Source organism: Pangasianodon hypophthalmus, chromosome 29 (genome assembly GCF_027358585.1).
Source record: "Pangasianodon hypophthalmus isolate fPanHyp1 chromosome 29, fPanHyp1.pri, whole genome shotgun sequence".
NCBI classification, from domain to species: domain Eukaryota; kingdom Metazoa; phylum Chordata; class Actinopteri; order Siluriformes; family Pangasiidae; genus Pangasianodon; species Pangasianodon hypophthalmus.
Window position 1 is genome coordinate 496,488 of NC_069738.1, and position 23,674 is coordinate 520,161.

Genomic DNA, 23,674 nt, shown 5'->3' on the forward strand with positions numbered 1-23,674 from the left:
GAGGCACGTCAAGACCCTGCTGCCTCCCTCACTGGACCCCCTGCAATTCGCTTACCGCCCCAACCGCTCAACAGATGATGCCATCACCACCACCCTCCATCTGGCCCTCACCCACCTGGACAATAAAGACACTTATGTTCGAATGCTGTTCATAGACTTTAGTTCAGCATTCAACACGATCATTCCTCAGCACCTGATTGGAAAGCTGAAGCTGCTGGGCCTGAACACCTCCCTCTGTAACTGGATCCTGGACTTACTGACCGGGAGACCTCAGTCAGTCCGGATCGGGAACAGCATCTCCAACACCACCACACTGAGCACTGGGGCCCCACAGGGCTGTGTGCTCAGTCCATTGCTGTTCACTCTGCTGACTCATGACTGTGTAGCAACGCACAGCTCAAATCACATCATCAAGTTCGCCGATGACACGACCGTGGTGGGTCTCATCAGCAAGAACGACGAGTCAGCATTCAGAGAGGAGGTGCAGCGGCTAACGGACTGGTGCAAAGCCAACAACCTGTCTCTGAACGTGGACAAAACTAAAGAGATGGTTGTTGACTTCAGAAGAGCACAGAGTGACCACTCTCCGCTGAACATCGAAGGCTCCTCCGTGGAGATCGTCAAGAGCACCAAGTTTCTTGGTGTTCACCTGGCGGAGGACCTCACCTGGTCGCTCAACACCAGTTCCATAACGAAGAAAGCCCAGCAGCGCCTGTACTTTCTGCGAAGGCTGAGGAAAGCACATCTCCCACCCTCCATCCTCACCATGTTCTACAGACTGACTATCGAGAGCATCCTGAGCAGCTGCATCACTGCCTGGTTTGGGAATTGCACTGTCTCAGATCGCAAGACCCTGCAGCGGATAGTGAGGATAGCTGAGAAGATCATCAGGGTCTCTCTTCCCTCCATCACAGACATTTACAGCTCACGCTGCATCCGCAAAGCCATCAGCATTGTGGACGACCCCACACACCCCACACACCCTTCACACACACCCCTCACACACACCCCTCACACACACTCTTCACCCTCCTGCTGTCTGGTAAACAGTACCGGAGCATTCGGGCCTCACGACCAGACTGTGCAATAGTTTCTTCCCTCATGCCATCAGACTCCTCAATACTCAGAAACTGGACTGTAGGAACACACACATATATATATACACACACAACTGAGCATCCTCCATCCTCTATGTACATATTTTACACATGTTTTGCACATGTTTATGCTGCTGCTACTATTATGTTGACACTATTTCAGCTATTTATATCAAACTCTGTAATATTTGCACTATTGTGACTAGGTCACTTTTATACAGAACTGTGTACTGGTCGGTGCTGTAGTTATTGTACTGTCTTGTTCTGTCTTGTGCTGTCTGCACTTGTTTGCACTTGTGCACTTTATGTATAATTTATGTAGTCCCCGTAGTTCTGTGTTGTTCTGTGTTGTCTTATGTAGCACCTTGGTCCTGGAGAAACGTTGTTTCGTTTCACTGTGTACTTGTATATGGCTGAAATGACAATAAACTCCACTTGACTTGACTTGAATAGATTGGACCAATAATTCTTATTATTTTTTAGAGCTGAGCTTGACTAATTCTCAAAATGCAAATGTTTATTAACAGTTTATTTTAAGCACTTACATGAGCGCAAGAATTGTATGAGTACATGATATCATTTATTATTATTATTATTATTATTATTATTATTATTATTATTTATTAAGATAATTAATTTTGTGTCAAGCCTTTTAGGATTCTACATACATTATTTATGAAAGCCAAAATAATATTCTCTTAATGTACTTTCTTAAAAATCAAACTTTTAGGAACTTGGAGAAGAAATGGCAAGCCCTCTTACAGAAAGAGTCCCCAGCCCTTTGCCAGTTGATGAGGATAACATGAGTTTGAATATGTAAACATGTGTTTTTTCCCATGATACTACAGTGTATAATTTTCCTGATTTTGGTTTAGTCAGGATACATATCAGTAGGTAACAGGGTGTGGGGAAGTAACCAGCTATGGTCACAGATGATGTGAGAACACAACTCGAACTAGCTCACTACAGGGTGTCAAAGGGTTTATAAGCCAATAATCATATATAGGCAATAATAATAATAATAATAATAATAATAATAATAATATATTTATAATGATATTCTACATTTTTAAATAATATTGTGCTATTTTAGTCTACCTTTAATATTTTAATGTCTAAACTCTGCTTTACTCTGAAGATGAAATTAAGTGAAATGAAATCACCTTAGTATTCAAAATAGTACTGAAATTTTATATCTAAAACTGTTAAATATGACTGTCAATCTCATCAGTGATATAATGCATACACAATGAAGGGGAAATAAATTACTTGAAATAAATTGTGTAAACTGATCCAGCCTAAATGTTTACCTTGGCTAACACCAATATACTTTCTTTCAAGAAAATGAAGTTAAAATATGTATCTTTATTTATTCTATCATTTGAGTTTTAATAATATGCATCCATAACATGACCAGAGTTACTAAAAACAAAATAGGATATATAATAGTGTCTAGCCTATGTTGTAGCACTTTATAAGTTAAATAGGGAAATGACTAGACAGGAAAAAAATTTAACTGCTTCTAATTTAACTTCTAATTATTCATTTTCATGTTTTCAGAAACACTAATGGAGAAATAACATTTGCTATATGCATTCTTTTTGACCCTACATTTTTCAGCAGCTGGAACCTACAGGACCTTCAGACTTGAATGAGAATGATAAACACAGTGTCAGTGATTCACTCCAGGAAATACAGGTCTAATCACACATCAACAGACATGCCTAATAGTGCTTATGGTTTAACTTTGGTAAAGTAATTTATGAAATATAGATTGTTTTGGAAGATATGTGTCATGAAGCAAAGAATAAATATACATACTGTATATTTTAGCAGATTGAGTGCTGTATTACCGGACAAGGCAGCTAACTAATTTACCTTAATGTATATGTGAGAGGAAGATTAATTCTAACCGAAGTTTCTAAAAACTCTCAAACCAGGAGTGAGTGTGTATAACTTCACTCGTGTGGCAGGCTGAGACTCTAGGTTCATGTTCGCTAAATAAACGGACTGTAAATACGGAGGTTTTCAGAGACACCTGTATCTGTTTCGAAGAGCTCGAACAACTATCAGAAGATTCCGGATAGTGCTCTGAGCTACCGGTGATGTTCAGAGTCCCTTCGGCAACGTGGGATTTTGCACCGTTAGCTACAGCACTAGCAAGCTTAGCATCTGGAGGATATCCGCCTGTTCCTGAGTGGCACCTCATCACCTCATCAGCTCTCGTAATGGATGGTGATATTTCCACTTTGTGACTTGCTCCAGGATTGAACGCCCTTGGAGGTATTTTTTGTTTAATTTTCATTTCTACGGACAGCGACTTCATTTGGGCCCAAACGCGCAAAACATTGCAACCTGGGTAAATACTTGGAACGGCAGTTGCGAAGCCGATCATTTGCTGGTGAACATTGAAGTATTTGACATGTGGATGTATGTGATTGTTGAAATGTTTGTTTAATATATTTTGTTAAACGTTAATTATTGTAGTTGAAGTCCATGTTTGTTGAACTTTTGGGTCAGATAACTCTTTTATTAGCACATTAGTTAGTTTAAATTGTAGGTAGACAGGGAAGCCAAAGGAGTAATACCGGTTAACGGTTAAATAATTTGTTGATAGAGAACTCAGGGCGTTTTCTTTAAATCTTTTATAAAAAGGGGGAAAACTGTGCTACACCATCAAAGGACAGTGGATTCAACAGGGAGAACATTCAAAAAAGCGAGAGGAACAGAAACTCTGTTTTACGTTTATGAACTGGTTGTAAGAAACCAATTAAAGGGTCCTCACCACTCCCAGTTGTAACTTTCCTAACCTGTGATCAACAACAGCATCACTGAATTATTTTCTGAATGCATTTCACACAGATTATCTGAAAAAGTGTGGACGGAAAATCACAAATAGGCCAATTATGGTTATATGTGATGGATCCATTGTCTTAATGCAATCAGTATCACTTACATTTTGCAAAATGACCCTGGATAACCTCCTACATCTGTACTTTGAGATTGTCACCAGACAAGTCAGTAGTAAACACTTCAGGATTCCAATTCTTCATCGCTGCCAGTCATGTCATGAAAAATGCCAAAGACCTGTGCAAAAAACAGAACTTTATTCTTTTTGGTTTATTAAATAGGTATGATGGACGTTTTAAGTAATATAAAAAGCCATTTTAATTTGCAGCGCTCCCAAACACTACCGGCTGGCAATGCAGGTCTTTGGCTTAATGACATGCACCAGTACACTGAGAGAGCTTGATGAAGTTGTAATCAGTGCGGCAGTTTTGTTCTCAAGTATTCACAGTACTCGCTGTAAATCCCATTCACTGCCAGTCTTATTGCCTTCAGAAATTTTTATTATAAACTTTTTCTTTTTTGATTAGAATATACAGAATACACAAGCATTAAAACAAACAAATAAACAAACAAACAAACAAAAATATTAAAATGCAAAGCATTTTGGCACCAATTTGCAGTCAAGTTATTTATTTAAAATATTTAAGCACCTTATTTTATTTTAGCACCATTAAGAAATCCCAGTTAAAGAACAAACCTGCAGTGTTGCACAGGATGTTGTAACACAAAAGGAAATACATAAAAGAGCACGACCTGAGTCCAGAGTCTTAAAATTAATTACATTTTAGAATTAGAATTAAATTAGAAATAAATCAAAATATAAAGTATAACAAGTTTTTTTTTTTATTATTATACTAAATTCGACTTTGTTTACTGTAGCTCCTTTACTGTTTCACTCTCAGCTTGAGCGAACAGGCAAGAAAAGCAAGGAAGCCATAAAACTATGAATCCTCACTCACAGACTTTGCAGAGCCAAGTTAATTACCGGTAATTACATATCCCATGCTTGTTTACTGATTGCTGGATTTCAACTGCCCTGTGAACAATCGGCAAGTGATAGGATATTCCTGACCAGAGAATGAACCCTCTCAGCCAAGAGGAACCTCTGTCAAACTCATTGATTTAGGCTGTTATGATGCTTTTGATCATTTAACAGGTATCATAGTGTTCATGAGTGTATCAGTATCAGCAGGTATGTGATGTTTGGTATGTGTGTGATCGTTATTGAATTTCCTAAGGGTTGGTATAACGTCAAATTGAGTAGAATGTATTACATGCATGTTACCAAACTGCAAGAACCTTGGGATTTCACTCTCTTTTCAAAGCCATTTTCACCCTGTTTACGTGTGTGTGTGTGTGTGTGTGTGTGTGTGTGTTAGATTAGTTTCCGTGTTTTAGAATAGTAATAAAGTCTCGTGTGAATTTTAAAAGCAAGTGTCTTGTGTCTCTGTGCTTATAATTTACTGCCGATCTTGTTACTGTGCTCTTATTACAGTGTTTCACTATATTTAGGATATTATTGCAGGTGGCCACAGAAGTAAATATTCCATACACAATTAATAAATACACTAATTTCAACTTATTGCGGGATGAATAATTGATCAGCTATTAAAATATTAAGTTTGCAAAATTTCCCCTTCTGAGCTGATCTGCTAATCTCCTACATATTTTGGTGGACAATGCAGGAAGCTTAACCTAAACAGCTCATTTCCTACAATACGCAACAGATTATGAAGCCATGTTAACAATTTTTTTCTTGATCCTCTGTATGGCATTACATTCATCCAAGAAGAATACATGCACATCTACAGGTTTTATAGTGCACTGTTGGAAGTTCAGAGATTGCGGTCGTTCCTAACCACATTTTGACTGTGGATGTTCTTAACTACATGTAGGTTTTTATATGACTGTTCATCTTCCTTTCATTTTTAGTGGCTTATTTAAAGGTTTTTGGAGTTGGGATCAAATTAATTTTCAAAAGTTTTTTTAAAATAAAAAGTTTTAAATAAAGGTTTTTTGTCAATTGTCAATGAAAACAGTCATATAATACTCATGGGAAGTTCTGTTTCAGCCCCACATTTCAGTTCTCTTGTGTTTTCTTTGGTGCAGTACAGTAACTGTTTTTAAGCTATGGTCTTTGCTTTGGCTTTGGCTTCACAGAAACATTGCACAAATTCTGTCTCCTGGGCCTTGGTGTGAATACTGTGTCAACAATATTATAGTACCATTGTTCATTTGAATAAATAACTGTAAAGGCATTGGTAATTGTTTGACATTTACAAAGTAGTTTGAAACTGTCCATGGCAACTTCAACAAGGCCTTCCACGACAACATCTCAGCAGCACCGGTGGTGTCTTTGTCCTGATGGTGAGTTTATAGAGCTGGTTTGCTGCTTACTACTTGATTTTTAACCAATAAATGTATCTGTGCAAATGTGTTTGTTTACTATTTCAGTATTCACTATGCCTCATGGGCCTTTGATTTTTACATGAAATCTACAAAAACTCAAATTTTAAAAAATAGCCAACTCATTGAGTATATATATTTTTTGTCTTAGACTGATATGCCCTGCATAAGGAAGTGGTCGTGTCTCCTCCTTTTGGCAAATTTCCCCTTGTTTTTTTTTTTTTTTTTTTTTTTTTTTTTAAATCTATGAAGACCTTTTTGAACTGAAACTCAGACACTTTTTTTCTGCGCTACCACCATTCCATTATACATAGCATTAAAGGTTTAAGGTCCACCGTAAGTGTGTCATCAGTATAACAGTGGAAGCTAATACCATGTGCAGCGGGCCTAAAACAGAACCTTGTGGAACACCAAACACCAAAGGCTGTTCCATAGCTGTGGGGCTTTGTAAAAGAAAGCTCTACCCCCTGCTGCAGCCTTCACTATTTGATGTACCAACAAAGAGCCTGCACCTTTTGATCTGAGTAGGCGTGGTGGATCATAAACGACCAGAAGTTCACTCAGTTACTGGGGCAAGAGACCATTCATTGCTTTATAGGTCAATAGTAGTATTTTATAATCAATACGAAATTTGATTGGGAGCCAATGCAGTGTGAATAAGATAGGGGTGATGTGCTCATATCTTCTGGTTCTAGTAAGGACTCTCGATGCTGCATTCTGGACTAACTGGAGCTTGTTTATGCATCTACTGGAACATCCAGACAGTAAGGCATTACAATAATCCACCCTAGAGGTAACAAAAGCATGAACTAGTTTTTCTGCATTGTGTAGTGACAATATATTTCTTATTTTAGCAATATTTCTGAGATGAAAGAAAGCAATCCTAGTTATATTATCTACATGGGCTTCAAAAGAAAGACTAGAGTCAATAATCACACCAAGGTCTTTTACTGCTGCAGATGATGAAACAGAAAGGCCATCCAGAGTTATTATGTAATCAGAAAGCTTACTTCTAGCTGCATGTGGTCCCAGTACAAGTACTTCTGTCTTGTCAGAAATAAGTAAGAGAAACTTAAGTGTCTAAGGTCCTTTACACATTCCTTAACTTTATTAAGCTGGTGTCAACTGTGTGTTGTATCAGTGTAACAGTGGAAGCTAATACCATGTTTACAAATAATTTTGCCCAGACGTGGCATATACAGGTGTGGACAAATTTGTTGGTACCCTTATAGTTCTTTGAAACGATGATTCATTGCTCCTGAAAAGTGATTAAACCAAAAGCAACAGTCTCATATATACCTGCCTGCCCATAGTATGTGATAGATTAAACCAATAAAATTGTGAAGAGAAATGACTTATTGTTTATTTTACCAAGATAATCTAAAATAGCCTGGACAGATTTATTTATTCCCCTAAAAAAAATTAGAAATTATTGCATTCTAATCATGTTTCAAACTAATTGTTTAACCTTAATTAGTGTCACAGGTGTCTTCAATCTGTGTAACAGCCAATCAGCCTATTTAAAGAGAGAAAACATGCCACTGTGGAGGTTGGTATCATTGTGTGCACCACACTGAACATGGACCAGAGAAAGCAAAGGAGAGAGTTGTCTGAAGAGCTGAGAAAGAAAACTGTAGATAGCCATCTTAAAGGTAAAGGCTATAAGACCATCTCCAAGCAGTTTGATGTTCCTGTGACTACAGTTGCAAATATTATTAAAAAGTATAAGGTCCATTGGATTGTAGCCAATCTCCCAAGACGTGGCCGCAAGAAGAAACGCAACCCCAGGTTGATCAGAAGGATTGTGCAGATGGTAGACAAAGAGCCAAGGAAAACATCCAAAGCCATTCAAGCTGAACTCCTCCATGGTCAAAGTACATCACTATCTGATCGCACCATCCGTCGCATTTTAAAGAACAATGGGCTCCATGGAAGAAGACCCAGGAGAACACTGTTATTGAAAAATAATCCAGACTGGAATTTGCTAAAATGCATGTTGACAAGCCACAAAGATTCTCATCACCTGACCCACTGCCTGTTTTCAGCATCAGAATGGGGAAAAGTGTGATCACTGTGACTTTAACCAAGGCATGGTTGTTGGTACCAGATGGGCTGGTTATTTCAGAAACTGTTGATCTCCTGGGATTTTCACACACATTAGTCTCTAGAGTTTAAACAGAATGGTGCAAAAAACAAAAACCGTTGAGTGAGCAACAGTTCTATGGGTGGAAAAGCCTTCTTGATAAGAGAGAAAAAGACCAGGTATTTTTTTCCAACTATAAAGTTTTGGGGAGTTGTGCCCAGAGCAGCCTCGGATTCTTCTGCTGTTGTAGCACATCCACCTTAAGGTTTGATGTTTTGTGCATGCCGAGATGCTTTTCTGAGAAGATGCTTTTTCTGAGAGATGCTTTTCTGATCAAGAAGGCGAGATGTGACTCTTCCACACAGGCCACACAGGTGCTTGTTCAGTCGCTTGTCATTCTGAGACTGGACTACTGCAACTCACTCCTGGCAGGTCTGCCTCTGAGCTCCATTCAGCCTCTGAAACTGATCCAGAATGCAGCTGCATGATTGTTTTTCAACCTTCCTAAATTTTCTCACACCACCCCATTGCTACACTCCCTTCACTGGCTTCCTGTAGCTGCTGCATCAGATTTAAAACACTGATGCTCGCCTACAAAGCCAAAAACGGACCAGCACCCACTTATCTTAAAGCACTTATCACACCCCACACTGCACCACGCTCCCTCCGATCCTCTAGAACTGCTCAACTGATCCCACCATCTCTCAGAGTACAAGGAGGATCTGTATCGAGACTCTTCTCTGTTCTGGCACCAAGGTGGTGGAATGAACTTCCCCTAGATGTCCGAACAGCTGAGTCACTGGCAGTCTTCAAACAACGTCTAAAGACTTACCTCTTCATAAAATACTTAAATTAGCATTAAAAAAAAAAAAATTGTATTGTCTGAGCGCTTGTCTATTACCTCCCCAACAGAGTTTTTGGACTGATGGTATTCTTAGTTTGTGACCTAGTGAACCAGTATCAGAATGCATTTATTGATAGAGACTTCTTAAGTCACTCTGGATAAGGACGTTTGCCAAATGCCATAAATGTAAATGTAAATGAATGTGCAGGTGTACAGGTGTTCCTAATAAAGTGGACAGTGAGTGACTGTTGTTCATTCCATAAATATATCGGTGATCACTCATATATATATATATATATATATATATATATATATATATATATATATATATATAAAATGTATAGCTAGCATGTGATTGTGAGAATATTTCAAATAATCATGGTTAGGGTTAATATAAAAAAAAACATAAAAATCTCCTGGATCAGAGGGTGCAAAACCTCATCAAGAATATGTAAGGGATAATCCACAGCTAAATGTGCATTACACGATTTTAATGCAGGATGTGGAGGTAAAGAATCACCTGACACGAAGCGGAGTGCATTAAAATCATGTAACACGCACCTAGCTGTGGATTATACCACTTAGACTGTTGACACTTGCCAGCATTGACGAGTTAAATCTGTCATTGATGTTTGCAGAGCAAAATTTGACAGAAAGGATCAAAATAACAGTTAATTCTCTTTAGTTATTTTATATATGGGTCATTAGATCTAGAATTCTACCTGCTTATAATAGTTATTAAAGAGAGAGAGAGAGAGAGAGAATGAATTACCTGTGTCTGTGCCACATCTCTACCAATATTGAAGCTGTGAGTTTAACTACTGTATGCAACTGTAACTGTATATTACTATTTTGTTGTATTTTGTTTATAGGCAGTGCATTCATTTAGAATGGTGATTAAACTGACCTGAACTACCTGTGTGTTCACCGGTTTGAACGCACACCTTCCAGCCAATCAGAATCGAGTATTCAGACAGACCATGGTATGATAAGACCTATAATAAAAAAATATAAAATTGTTTGGGTTTGTTTAACACTTTTCTCTGTCACTGCATAATTTCATGTGTTATTTCATAGTGTTAATGTTTTCATTATTATTCTAGAATAAAAAATATTCAAAATTAATAATACCTTATTACTATATTTAGGAATACTTTTGTAACAAATAAAAATAAATATTAAGTAATTCAAGAAATGCCCACTGTGGTGTAACAAACATATTGTACTAAAGTATATAAATTGTAGTAATATAATAATATTAATAATAATAATAATAGTGATGTTTTTATTAGTGCTTCACTTTACAGAATCATTACTGAATTCATACATTTATTAATATATAATCATAAATTAATTATAACACTGGCCATAATCCTGCCAATGTACAGCAACCATATATAAAGTAGAATATACAGTATAAACAGAACTGGTCACTAGACTTTAATTGTACATGCATACTCATAATACTAATAATAATAATTATTATTATTATTATTATTATTACGTGCAAAATCAACAATGATTAAATAAAGACTCTATTACCATAGTCATAACAATTTTATTACAGGTAAGCATGACTGTATGAACTACTTTACAGGTAAATGGTAAATTAACCAGGGTTTGTAGGATCTTTAGAGAAAAATATAAAATACATGTATGTGAACTCTGAATAATAAATGACACTTGAATAATAAATGAGATGACATATACAATGTAAGCAACAAAAATAAGCAAAGACATATATGATATGAAATAAACTTCAATTGTTCATTTTAATTAGCAACTGCCTAAATAAGTGCTCAATGTTAATTAAGAAAGTGTAGGATACACTTTTAACAGTGACAGTATGAACTCTTCCATAACTTCAGGTCATGTACTATTTTTTTTAGAATCGATCAGATAACCAACACCAGCAGTAACACCACCCAATGTACACAGAACTTTACCAAGTGTGTCATATCCCAGCAAACTGCCAACTGCCCAGCCAGCAACTGCACCAACAACTGCACCAACAATTATGAGAATATATATCCAGTACTTCTTTATAAATCTCCAAATTGTAACAGCTACAGTAAGAAATATAGCATAAGTAAAAGCAAGACAAGTAAAAGCACCAACAGCACCACCAGCAGCACCACTTGCAGTACCACCAGCAGCACCACCAGCAGCACCACTTGCAGTACCACCAGCAGCACCACCTGCAGCACCACTTGCAGCACCACTTGCAGTACCACCAGCAGCACCACTTGCAGTACCACCAGCAGCACCACCTGCAGCACCACTTGCAGTACCACCAGCAGCAGCACCAGCAGCACCACTTGCAGCACCACTTGCAGCACCACCAGCAGCACCACTTGCAGCACCACTTGCAGCACCACTTGCAGCACCACCAGCAGCACCACTTGCAGCACCAGTAGCAGCACCACTTGCAGCACCAGCAGCAGCACCAATTGCAGCACCAGTAGCAGCACCAATTGCAGCACCAGCAGCAGCACCAATTGCAGCACCAATTGCAGCACCAGCACCACCACCACCTGCAGCACCACCACCACTTGCAGCACCACCAGCAGCACCACCTGCAGCACCACTAGCAGCACCACTTGCAGCACCACCAGCAGCACCACTAGCAGCACTACTTGCAGCCCCACTAACAGCACCACTTGCAGCACCACCTGCAGCATCAGTAGCAGCACCACCAGTAGCAGCACCACTTGCAGCACCACCAGCAGCACTATTAGCAGCATCACTAGCAGCACCACCATTAGCAGCACCACCAGCAGCGCCACCAGCAGCACAAGTAGCAGCATAACCAGCAGCACCAATAGAAGAACCAAAAGCAGCACCAGCAGCAGTATCAGTATCTTTGTTGTATCTTTGTTCTTCCTCTTTCTGTTTTTGTTCATCTTCTTTTCTTCTTATCCTGCTTTCTCCTCCTTTCTCCTCCTCCTGTCTGGAGTCATAGATTCCTCCTTTGTTCTCCATCATTCTGTCTATTTTTTGCAGTAGCACACTGACCTGGTCTCTGCTCCCCAGGTTTTTATTGTTAAATACGTGATATATACCTCCACACTGCTGAACAAGCTCACACAAAGGCTTGTTCTTTTTAATGAGGTCTTCTATATTTGTTCCCTTTAACAATGGGTCTCCATGGGTGGTGATTTCATCTGTGAGACTCATCTTCAGTTTGTAGATGACCTCTGTAGCTGATTATTGCAGTGTAGAGAAACTGAAAATAAGCACACACAAATTGTATTTATTTATGACTTAATGTCTCCCTTGTTATTGGCAAAAAATATGTAATACAATAAAAGTAGAAACAAGTACAAATAACTCATCTATGGAATGAGAACAGAGTCAGTAGAACCTGATCCTGAATTTGTAATGCTTGAAAAAAAATTGCACATTCATAATGCTTGAAAAAGCATTCACACTCTTTTTTTAATGAAAGTATAATATTCTGGTAGTAAAAATTCAGGTTAAAAAATTCAAGCAGTTTTAAGGAGTAAAAAATCAGTTCAAAGCACTTCAGAGAAAACGTGCCAACCTCTAACTGAAATCAATCCTGGCCAATCACAACACACCTGTGAGCTCATGGAGGAGAGCTTCATTTACTACTCAATTTTATGTTGTTTGAACTATCTTTTCTTAATACAAAATAAAATGAAATGCCATTGCTACTTGTTTAATTAGTTGTTATTATAACATATAAGCAACTGCTAGAACTTCTAGGGGACTTATTTTCCAGCCATGCTTAAGCATAAGACCATTCAAACCCGCCGATATATATGACTATATATATATATATAAAGTTTATATATACATATATATATATATATATATATATATATATATATATATATATATATATATATAAAGTTAACAGCATGGCACCATTCACCATTCTATTTTTATAGTCAAAATTGGAGTCGACATCTTTCAAAAATTGTAGCCAGAGCAATTGTACTGGATGGTACCACTTAGAAACCATACAGATGGCTGTGGATGTTCTTCCTTGGATAACCTTAGGACTGCAATTGCTAAGAACGGTTTACACTGAAATCTCCATCATTAAACAGTTGATAACTTCAGTCTGATACAAGAAACCTAGTCTTAAATCTCTGAGGATGCTCATACTGAATTTCATTTTAACACACTTAGCACTGCTTGACTTTGTAGTATACAGTTATAGAAGGGAATTATTAATAATTTTGAGCCTGGGTCCTCTCAAGGATTCTTCCTCATGCCCCTTTCTCAAATCCCCAGGGAGTTTTTCCTTGCCACTGTCACCTCTGGCTAGCTCTTTAGATATGAATTAGAAATTCATATCTGATTTTCTGTAAAACTGATTTATGACAATTTCCATTGTTTAAAGTGCTCTACAAATAAAATGGAATTTAATTTAATTGATTCCATGGACAGTGGGGCCACCTCTAACCCACCTATACTGCTGATGAACACAGTACATGAGTGCGCTTGAAGACACCTTAAGAGCAAGTTAAAATCAGCTAACTCAGAGTGGTCTAGTGTGGTGGGAAGACTGTTCTTTATGTGTTTTATGACTAGCTGCTTGAAGCACTTCAAGATAATAGGTGTGAGTGCGATGGGCCGGTAATACCAAGTCTTTGTTCAGCTTTGCTAGTTTTTGTGATCATAGTCTTGCTCTTTTTCGCCGTCTCTGCTGCCTGACAATTATGACTAGTCATATATATGCATGGTAAGCCATATAATCTTTTAAAAGTACAAGTTTAACAAATAAAAATTTAGTTTTTACTAGTATAAATACAATTCTTACTATTAAAGGGGAAGTTCACCTTTTTTCACATATGAGCAGTTCTAAAGATCTATTCAGTGATTTATAGTCACCTCAGACAGTTTTTATGTCAATAGTTTCAAGTTTATTTGTCATGTGTACAGCTCTACAGCTGTGCAATATAATAATAATAATAATAATAATAATAATAATAATAATAATAATAATAATAATAATAATAATATAGAGGAAAGATGGGGGAAAATATTATTTATAAATACAAACTATGCAGAATATATTAGTATGTATGATATGTGTGCCTAGTTAGATTGCAAGTAAAGTGCAGGTCCTAAGTGTAAACACTGTATGTTCACAGTATGTGAACAAGGATGCAAAATGTAGTAAAATAAATAGTAGCTGTGTGCAGTTGTAGTGTCTGAGCAGTCCTCTATAGACATGAGAGTATAAAAAGCAGATTGAGCAGCACTATAACATAGCATTTAAAAATAAAAAAAAAAGTTACAATTAAATTAGATATAGTAGTATGTATAGTGTGTAATAAATATGATCAATATATTGCACAGAGACAGGACTGTGCCCTTAGCAGCAGTAAAGTAGTAATAATGAAATATTTCAACATGCCCAAAAGTGACAGAAGCATGTGAAGAGATTGTCCATGAGTGTCCTTGGGCTGTCAGGGAGGTGAGCAGTGTTTGGGAGGCAGTGGAGGTAGTGGAAGAATGAGTAAAAGAGTGGAAGAAAGAGTAATGAATTGATTACAGTTTATTAAGGATTCATGATGGCCTGTAGGTAGGAACTGTTCTTCAGCCTGTTGGTTCTGGGTTGAATGCTGCGGTACCGTCTGCCTGACAGCAATCTGCTAAACAGTCTGTGTGCTGGATGATTGTGGTCTGTGGTGATACATGCAGTTTTAAGAGTTTTTTGTTTGTTTTTTCTCCACTAAAAATTGTTGCCAAATAAATTCTCAAATGAATTCACAACAAACTAACTCTAATCGAGTTGGTGATATCAATTTCATCAGAACATAATTTTTAAACCTGACCATCACACCCATTTGTGGCTCTTCCCCAAACTGTTGCCAAATGTTGGAAGCACACAACCGTATGGGATGTCTTTGTATGCTGTAACATTACAATTTCTTGTCACTAGAACTAAGGGGTCGAGTCCAAACCTGTTCCAGAATGTCAGTCTCCCTGTGCACAAAGCGAGCTCCATGAAGACATGGTGTGTGAAGGTTGGAGTGGAAGAACTCGAGTGTCCTGCACAGAGCCCTGACCTCAACCCCACTGAACACCTTTGGGATGAACTGGAACACCGACTGAACCCCAGACCTCCTCGACATCCCAACATCAGCGCCTGACCTCACTAATGCTCTTGTAGCTGAATGAACACAAATCCCCACAGCCACGCTCCAACATCTAGTGGAAAGCTTCCCAGAAGAGTGGAGCTCATTATAACAGCAAACACACGGGAATAAATCTGGAATGAGATGTTCAAAAAGCACATATGAGTGTACTTGTACTTTTGTACTTTTGTCCATATAGCGTATTCCTAGCCATTTTCTCAATGTGCTCTTAGGTGATCTTGCGTCCCTGTATACTCATTCTACGTCGTCATCCATCACCAAAGTTCAATTCCAATACTCAATAACGCAAGTACCGAGGACGCATGAAATCACCCGTATGTGTTCTTGATATCAAGGATGCATCGGATGCAGGTTTGAGCACATCAAACTCGCTGAATCCCAGAAGTCATTGTGGCAAAACATGGCAGATGACAGAAGCCTGACCCATAACTGGAAGTTTTAACATCTTTTTAAGGATAATATAAATACACATCTAAAAAGATTGAGTTTGATATAGGATTGAGATGTATGAGGTTATTGAAAAGTCAGAAGAATTTTAAACTGTGCTAGCTTCCATCCTGTGGTACTGGTAAACTCGTTAGCTTAGTTTTTAGTTAATGTGAAGTTGCAGTTGCAAACAGTGAGCTTGCTGCATTAAAACATGCTTAATTATTCAGTGATTTAACAGTAAATCTATTAGTCCACCCCTTGGTAGCAGCTAATGTGTCTGCCACCAGAGAGAGGCAGGCAGCTGCTAAGGAGGAAGAGAGGGCAGCCACTGAGAGGGCCGAGTGTTACCTTGTCCTTTTTGAGAGGCTTGTTAACAAGCTTTAATAAGTTATTTAAAGTGATTTTGATGGCTTGAATCCTTTATTATACAGTTCAGTTAATAATTATACAGTTAACAATTGCAGTATTAAATCCAGCTGCAATTCCACCCACTAATCTGTTATCCTCCCAGTAATCCTATCCTCCGTAATAATATATGAATAATTATCAACCACCAATTAATTATTTAGCCCATCTGCTAATTAATAACAGTTTTTTAAATTATGTCTAATAAATACTTGTGTGAACATACATGTGTCCTGTAAAGGAAATAATTGTTAATTGTATGTTGTTACCCAGACCCATATGTAGGTGAAAAAGACCGGAAGTAAACTCTTATGTATATGTTGATCTTCATGTCCCGTCTTGTCCTTCCATATAATATAACAACATGAAACAACAGATGAATATATAATGAGAATTAAATACTACACACACACTAATGCTTTGCTGTTATAATAAGCTCCACTCTTCTGGGAAGCTTTCCACTAGATGTTGGAGCGTGGCTGTGGGGATTTGTGTTCATTCAGCTACAAGAGCATTAGTGAGGTCAGGCGCTGATGTTGGGATGTCGAGGAGGTCTGGGGTTCAGTCGGTGTTCCAGTTCATCCCAAAGGTGTTCAGTGGGGTTGAGGTCAGGGCTCTGTGCAGGACACTCGAGTTCTTCCACTCCAACCTTCACACACCATGTCTTCATGGAGCTCGCTTTGTGCACAGGGAGACTGACATGCTGGAACAGGTTTGGACTCGACCCCTTAGTTCTAGTGACAGGAAATTGTAATGCTACAGCATACAAAGACATCCCATACAGTTGCATGCTTCAAACTTTGTGGCAACAGTTTGGGGGAGAACCACAAATGGGTTTGATGGTCAGGTGTCCACAAATTTTTGACCATATAGTGTACATGGGTGACTTTTCACTGAATTTCTAACTATAATCATGGTCTTGCAGGCATGCAGGCAGCTCCTCAGGGGCTGACAAGTCTGGCCTTGATGTTGTTGCCAGTTTGCTCCAGGTTCCCATCCATATTTCCTCATGCTCATCCCCATCCTCATCCTGAAAATGATCTTCTTCCAGGATGTCATCAGTGGAGCAATAAAGGTTGTGCAGCTTGGGGCACATAGGGGGCGGATCTCCAGGGCCCTCAAAAAGAAAAATCCTTCAGCGGGTTTTTAGCATGCCAGAGTCCTGATGCCAGAAGCCTTGAGGGTTAAGGGCCCTGCTCAAGGGAAACATATTTGTTTAGTCAAGCCTTTTGTGAATAGTTTTTTCTTAGGTACAGGAGCAGGTCTGGAGGGTTTCACAGGCATAGAGTGTTGTGGTGAACTGGGATGTTTGGATGCTGTCGCCCCCCCACTCTCACACGTTCGCTCAGGATTGTTGATGGTGGAGTGGCTGGAGCTTTATGTCCCAGGGTGCCCTCATGTCTGTGTTAGCTTCTGGCTCTCCCTTTTAGTTATGCTGTCATAGCTAGTCTTGCCGGAGTCCCTGCTTGCTCTCTGCATGCAAAGTACATTGTCCTTAACCATTACATGACTATTAGCATACATACAGTAATAATCTCTCTCTCTCTCTCTTTGTGTCTCTCTGTCTAGCTACACATTACTCCTGCTGCCTGATGAGATAATAGTGACTTCTCCTGCTCTCCAGACCTACCTGCCTACTGCTTCGAGTCTCATTCAACTGAAAATCACTCACTGCTGCTAAGGATGGTTGCACATGGACAACGTAAAGTTCACCATGAGATTGCTGTGGATGTTCTTATTTGGATAGCCTAAAGACTGCAGTTTCTAAAAAAGTTTACGCTCAAATCTCAATCATTATACACTGGATAACATCACTTGGATACTATAGATTTAAAGCTCTAATGATATATAGTTGTAGAAGAGTAATGATTTATAAATTGTAGAAGAGTGATGAATTATAAACATGCTTTCCGGTGTCACCCAGATGAGGATGTGGAACAGCTTTGGAAGGGAGAAATGTTGGAGCAGGACAAGCAGCCAGTCTAATTGTAATTGTACTTTTCTTTGTTTCACCAGTTAACAGGCAGCAGATTTTGAAACTGTGAAGGTCAATCATTCAATTTGTGGAATTGCTGAATTTTTATCTGACCTTTAACTACTGTATTTCTGAGTTATTATGGCTAATCTTAGCTTAGGTGAGGTCAAGGTCAAGTAAGGCTGTTTTAACTAGTCCTCAGGGCATGATAACAAGTAAAGGTGGACTGGTTTAATACTTGCCACTTTGAGTTGATGCGCCATCTTAAGTTTCAATTCAGGTATTATCTCGCATCATGCACCCTCGCAACATCAATGAGTACAGTACCTATCACTAGGTGTATCTTCTAGACAGACTCTAGCGACAATTTTCGCAAGATGGTGACTCCCATTTTGACCAAAATAATTTTCAAAACCGCACAATGGGTGTAAATGGCACCATGATGTCAACAGTCTTTCACTGATTGTTGCTGCAGCACCAAGGGGGAAAAGCAGAGGGTGTGGCCAAACATTCATAATATGTCTCCTGTACACCTTACATCATTACAGGGGAAAAAATACAAGAATCTTGTACAACTCAGCTGTGGCTGCAAATGCTGGCATTATTTTATTAATTATTAATTATATATTAATAATTAATTAATATATTATTTAATTAATTGTCTGTTCAGCTGCACAGACACGGGAAGATACATCAAAGAAAGATGATTTAATGATTAATGATGCATTTATATATGTATTTATGTATACATTATTGTTATGTTAGTAGTCGAAAATAAAGGAATTCTAAAAATCCGGGGGTATTGCACCATCACACCCCCACTTCCTGCGTCCTTGAGCTACGCCCAGGCTTCTCTCAATAAATGGCTAATTAACACTGATATTGAGGCTCCCATTACATAGTACTTAATATTAGCTCCCTTAAACAAGCTACTGTTTTGTGCCTGTGTGTGTTATTGAAACAGATAAAATGGGAGTTCTGGGTTTTTCTGCTGTGCAGCTTATTTCTGTGGCGCAGCTGAAATTCGAGGAAACTGAAAATGTGCGTCTTGCTAAAAGTGTTCCATTATTTATTATTAATGCACATTAAAGTGTAAAATCATTCAGAAAGCCATTTATTATAACTTACCGTTTGAGAAAAAGATTTCAGACAAAAGGTTTTGTTCTTTTGAAAACCGCCTCGTGAACGTCGAGTTCTCTTGATCAAAAGATACTTTCTGTTTCTCAGTCAGCAACAAGGATGCCAAGTGCAGCATAAACCACCTAAAAGAAACCACAGGAGACAGCATTTCAAAGTCAGAGACAGAGAAACCAGAATTACTATCTAATACCTTACAATGAAGAACAGAGCGCAATAGTGAACAGAGATCAGAGCACGAAGCACATACAGTTCCCTCTGAAAGTATTGGAATGGCAAGGCCAGTTCTGTGTTTTTGCTATACACTGAAGACATTTGTGTTTGAGATCAAAAGATGAATATGAAACAATAGATCAGAAGTCTACAGAAACATTGTCTGCCAAATTACAGAGAAATGCATTCAATCTATTTTACAAAACACTGCCAACACAAAAGCATCTCAAAAAAGAATGCAACAGTTTGGTCATTGGGTTGCCAGTGTAGCCGGTTGGGAAGAGAGAAATATTATTTTTTATATATATGTGCGTGATGAACTTCCCAAAACTTCCCTTTTGGGCTAGGAACTATAAATTAAGGTGTTTTTCAAGTGGGACATTTATCTGTGTTGAATGCTAAACCTTCCGGGAGAGCGCGGAAGTTACGTCAGCCTCAGACCGCAATTAGACGCTGGCGAGGCGAGATGCTCGAGTTCCTCTTCTCTTCTCCCAGTTCAAAATGGTATGCTCAAGAGTGTTAATTCAGTTAAAGTTAACGAAACATTAAACACAATATGTTCTGAGTCGATTATACAAATCTATTTACATGTATTGCGAGTTTTATGTGAGTTTTATGTGAGTTTTATGCGAGTGTTATGTGACACACACGGAGCTAACTAATTAGCTGTTTGTGTACAGAGTGTGTGGGAGGAGGATAGCATGGTGATTGTTACTAATGAAGTGTCCCACATGTTTCCAGATGCAATAAATAGAGGCTTTTAAGGCTGACCTGCTGTTCCGGTGTGAGTTCTCTTATGTGCAGAATCGGATCTGCTACACCAGCTTGATGAAGTTATTGCAAGCAAGGGATATGCAACCAAATATTAAGTCTTATTTACTTTTGTTTACTTTAAGACTATCTGTTCCTATACTTTTTCTCATATAAAAATTGGGTGGTCTGCCATGAAAGGTGCCATGTTCTCAGTTTTTTTTTTTTTAGCATATTTAGATGTAATTCTGTGAAGAAGAGTGGGCCAAAATTCCTACATAATCCTGTGAAAGACTGATCTCCAGTTATCAGAGTGTTTGGTTGAAATTTTGGCTGCTAAGAGAGGCACAACCAGTTATTAAATTGGTATGTCTAGTTTGTATGCAGACTCCTTGGTAGTTTTGCCACCTGCTCTAGGCGCTGGTGTGTGCTCCCACACTTGCTTGCTCTGCCTAAACCAATCATTGTATACTGTAATGGAGTCTGTGGGGTTAGCATTCCACAGAAATGGTAGTGGTTGGTACCCAAGTACTCACTGGAACGGGGTTACCTGAGTTCCAGAGTGACATAGAGAGTTCTGGGCATATTCAGCCCAAATAAGAAACAGAGCCTAATCGTCTTGGTTCTCAGCACCGAATGTTCTTACGAATCTGTTGATTTCTTGATTCGCCCGCTCCACCTGCCATTAGCTTGTGGATGATCTATGATCTATCATCAGATTCACCATGACTCACAGCTTTTCCATGATACTAGTCCACACTCACGATGTGAATTGGGTGCCCCTGTCCTCTAGGACACCAAAGTTTCAAAACGTGTGAAAATGACTTTTGCAGTTTCAAAGGTATTGGGCAGATTGTGCAGTGAAATGAGGTGCAATGACTTGGATAAGCTGTCTATGATTACCTTAATGATGGTGTGAGTCAATAAGTACAGTACCTATCACTAGGCGTATCTTCTGCACAGACTCTAGCGACAATTTTCGCAAGATGGTGACTCCCATTTTGACCAAAATAATTTTCAAAACCGCACAATGGGTGTAAATGGCACCATGATGTCAACAGTCTTTCACTGATTGTTGCTGCAGCACCAAGGGGGAAAAGCAGAGGGTGTGGCCAAACATTCATAATATGTCTCCTGTACACCTTACATCATTACAGGGGAAAAAATACAAGAATCTTGTACAACTCAGCTGTGGCTGCAAATGCTGGCATTATTTTATTAATTATTAATTATATACCTGTTAACAAGGTCAGGAATTGTTGCAAACATACATCTTGATGGTAAATCAACCAAATGCGTTCTTAGCTGCAACTAAGCTCAGTATAAATTGAAATAAAATGATAGAAACTACACATGCATGTGCTCTGTGGTGAACAGCAGTGGATATTCTTATTGAACTGTTGTATAGTGAAGATGTCCTGTTTCATTTTCTTAATTTAAACCTCCTTTCATGCTTTGAGAGTGAAGACATTCACGGCTGTCTCTGTTCAGCTGCACAGACACGGGAAGATACATCAAAGAAAGATGATTTGTTGTTCTGTGATTTGTTGTTCTGTGATGTCAGTGGGTCGCCAGCTTGATGAAGTTATTGCAAGCAAGGGATATGCAACCAAATATTAAGTCTTATTTACTTTTGTTTACTTTAAGACAATCTGTTCCTATACTTTTTCTCACCTAAAAATTGGGTGGTCTGCCACGAAAGGTGCCATGTTCTCTGTTTTTTTTTTAACATATTCAGATATAATTCTGTGAAGAAGAGTGGGTAAAAATTCCTAAATAGTCCTGTGAAAGACTGATCTCCAGTTATCAGAGTGTTTAATTGAAATTTTGACTGCTAAGAGAGGCACAACCAGTTATTAAATTGGGGGCACTGTACAATGACTGTATATTAAAAGCCACTTACCAATTTAGTCAAAACCTTTAAACTATGAAATGTGTCTGTTGTTATTATTACAACAACACACCATACATTTATGGTATGGATTCTCAAATGAGCATTTCCTTAAATGATATAGAAACCACTCTTAATTAAACAGGGACAAATGAAGAAAAAATACATCAAACAGTCAAACCATCTACAGTCACCATTATTTTGTAATAAACTATATACTGTAATAAATAAATATTAATAGAAATAAATATTTTTTAATAAATACAAGGTAAAATAAATATAATCTTACCTTAACAGTGTGTATTCTCTGGGATTCATACCATAGTCTGCATCATTAATTACTGTTAAAAAGATAAGTATTTATTCAGGTGAAAGGGGCTAGTAATGCCATAATCCCACAGACTCTCTTGCAGTAGATGAGGAGCTCACTCTGAGAGCAGAATTCTTCCAAGGTATATCCCTGGGACAAGGACCAGAATGTTCAGGGTGCTTGGCATGGAATACTTGTAGGCAGGTTGCCCCTCACTGTCTAGGGGTGCAGGTGGAGTTGTTGGGGCCACATCGGTGGCTAGTGGTCCTGAAACAATATTTAGCTACTCAGGTGAGAGGGACTAGTAATGTCATAATCCCACAGAATCCCTTGCAGTAGATGAATAGCTCACTCTGGGAGCAGGATTCTTACAAGGCCTACCTCTGGGACGAGGACCAGGAAGTTCAGGGTGCTTGGCATGAAATTCTTGGCATAGGAGGGGTGTCAAGAATGTGATTAGCCACGAAATAGCACCTCTCCACTGGGCTGTAGCCCTTCCACTCAGTAAGGTATTCTAGTTTACCTTCTTTACATTGTGGGTTGAGGATGGTCTTGACGATGTAGGCAGGGCTGCAGTTGTTGGAGCTGGAGTTGTTGGGGACACATTGGTGGCTAGTGTTCCTGGTGTGATGGGTTTTCAGCAAGACATGTGAAATGAAGTAGCTAAACTGCTGTGACATGGTATGTCTAGTTTGTATGCAAACTCCTTTGTAGTTTGCGCCACCTGCTCTAGGCGCTGGTGTGTGCTCCCTCACTTGCTTGCTCTGCCTAAACCAATCATTGTATACTGTAATGGAGACTGTGGGGTTAGCATTCCACAGAAACGGTAGTGGTTGGTACCCAAGTACTCATTGGAATGGGGTTACCTGAGTTCCAGAGTGACATAGAGAGTTCTGGGCATATTCAGCCCAAATAAGAAACAGAGCCAGTTTCCCTGCAAGTAGGGTTCTTGGAGTTGAAGGGAAGTTGAGGTGGCAGGCCACTGGCTTTGGTCTGGCCGAAAACCTCTTTGAACATTAGGTATTCTCATGGGATACACAACTGTGAGTTGGGTTCAGGGCTCTCCACAGAGGTAGAAGCAGCCAGGAAACAGGGAACATGGAGACAGTAAGCAAAACAATGGGAAGACCAGTGGGTGATTTCCTTG

The 23,674-nt window shown here is 38.8% G+C and overlaps 1 protein-coding gene across 1 annotated transcript; it reads right to left on the reverse strand.

Moving 5' to 3' along the window:
- Nucleotides 1-10,847: 10,847 nt before the first annotated feature.
- LOC117596396 (uncharacterized) lies at nucleotides 10,848-19,577 on the reverse strand. The gene is made up of 2 exons (XM_053231213.1): nucleotides 19,355-19,577; nucleotides 10,848-12,506 (listed from the first exon to the last, which is right to left on the reverse strand). The coding sequence occupies exon 2, from the start codon at nucleotides 12,181-12,183 to the stop codon at nucleotides 11,347-11,349; it is 837 nt and encodes a 278-aa protein (XP_053087188.1). The 5' UTR covers nucleotides 12,184-12,506; nucleotides 19,355-19,577; the 3' UTR covers nucleotides 10,848-11,346.
- Nucleotides 19,578-23,674: the final 4,097 nt, after the last annotated feature.

Coding starts and splice junctions, on each gene's coding strand:
- LOC117596396 (XM_053231213.1), bottom strand. CDS start 12,183: ATGAACAAAAACAGAAAGAGGAAGAACAAAGATACAACAAAGATACTG.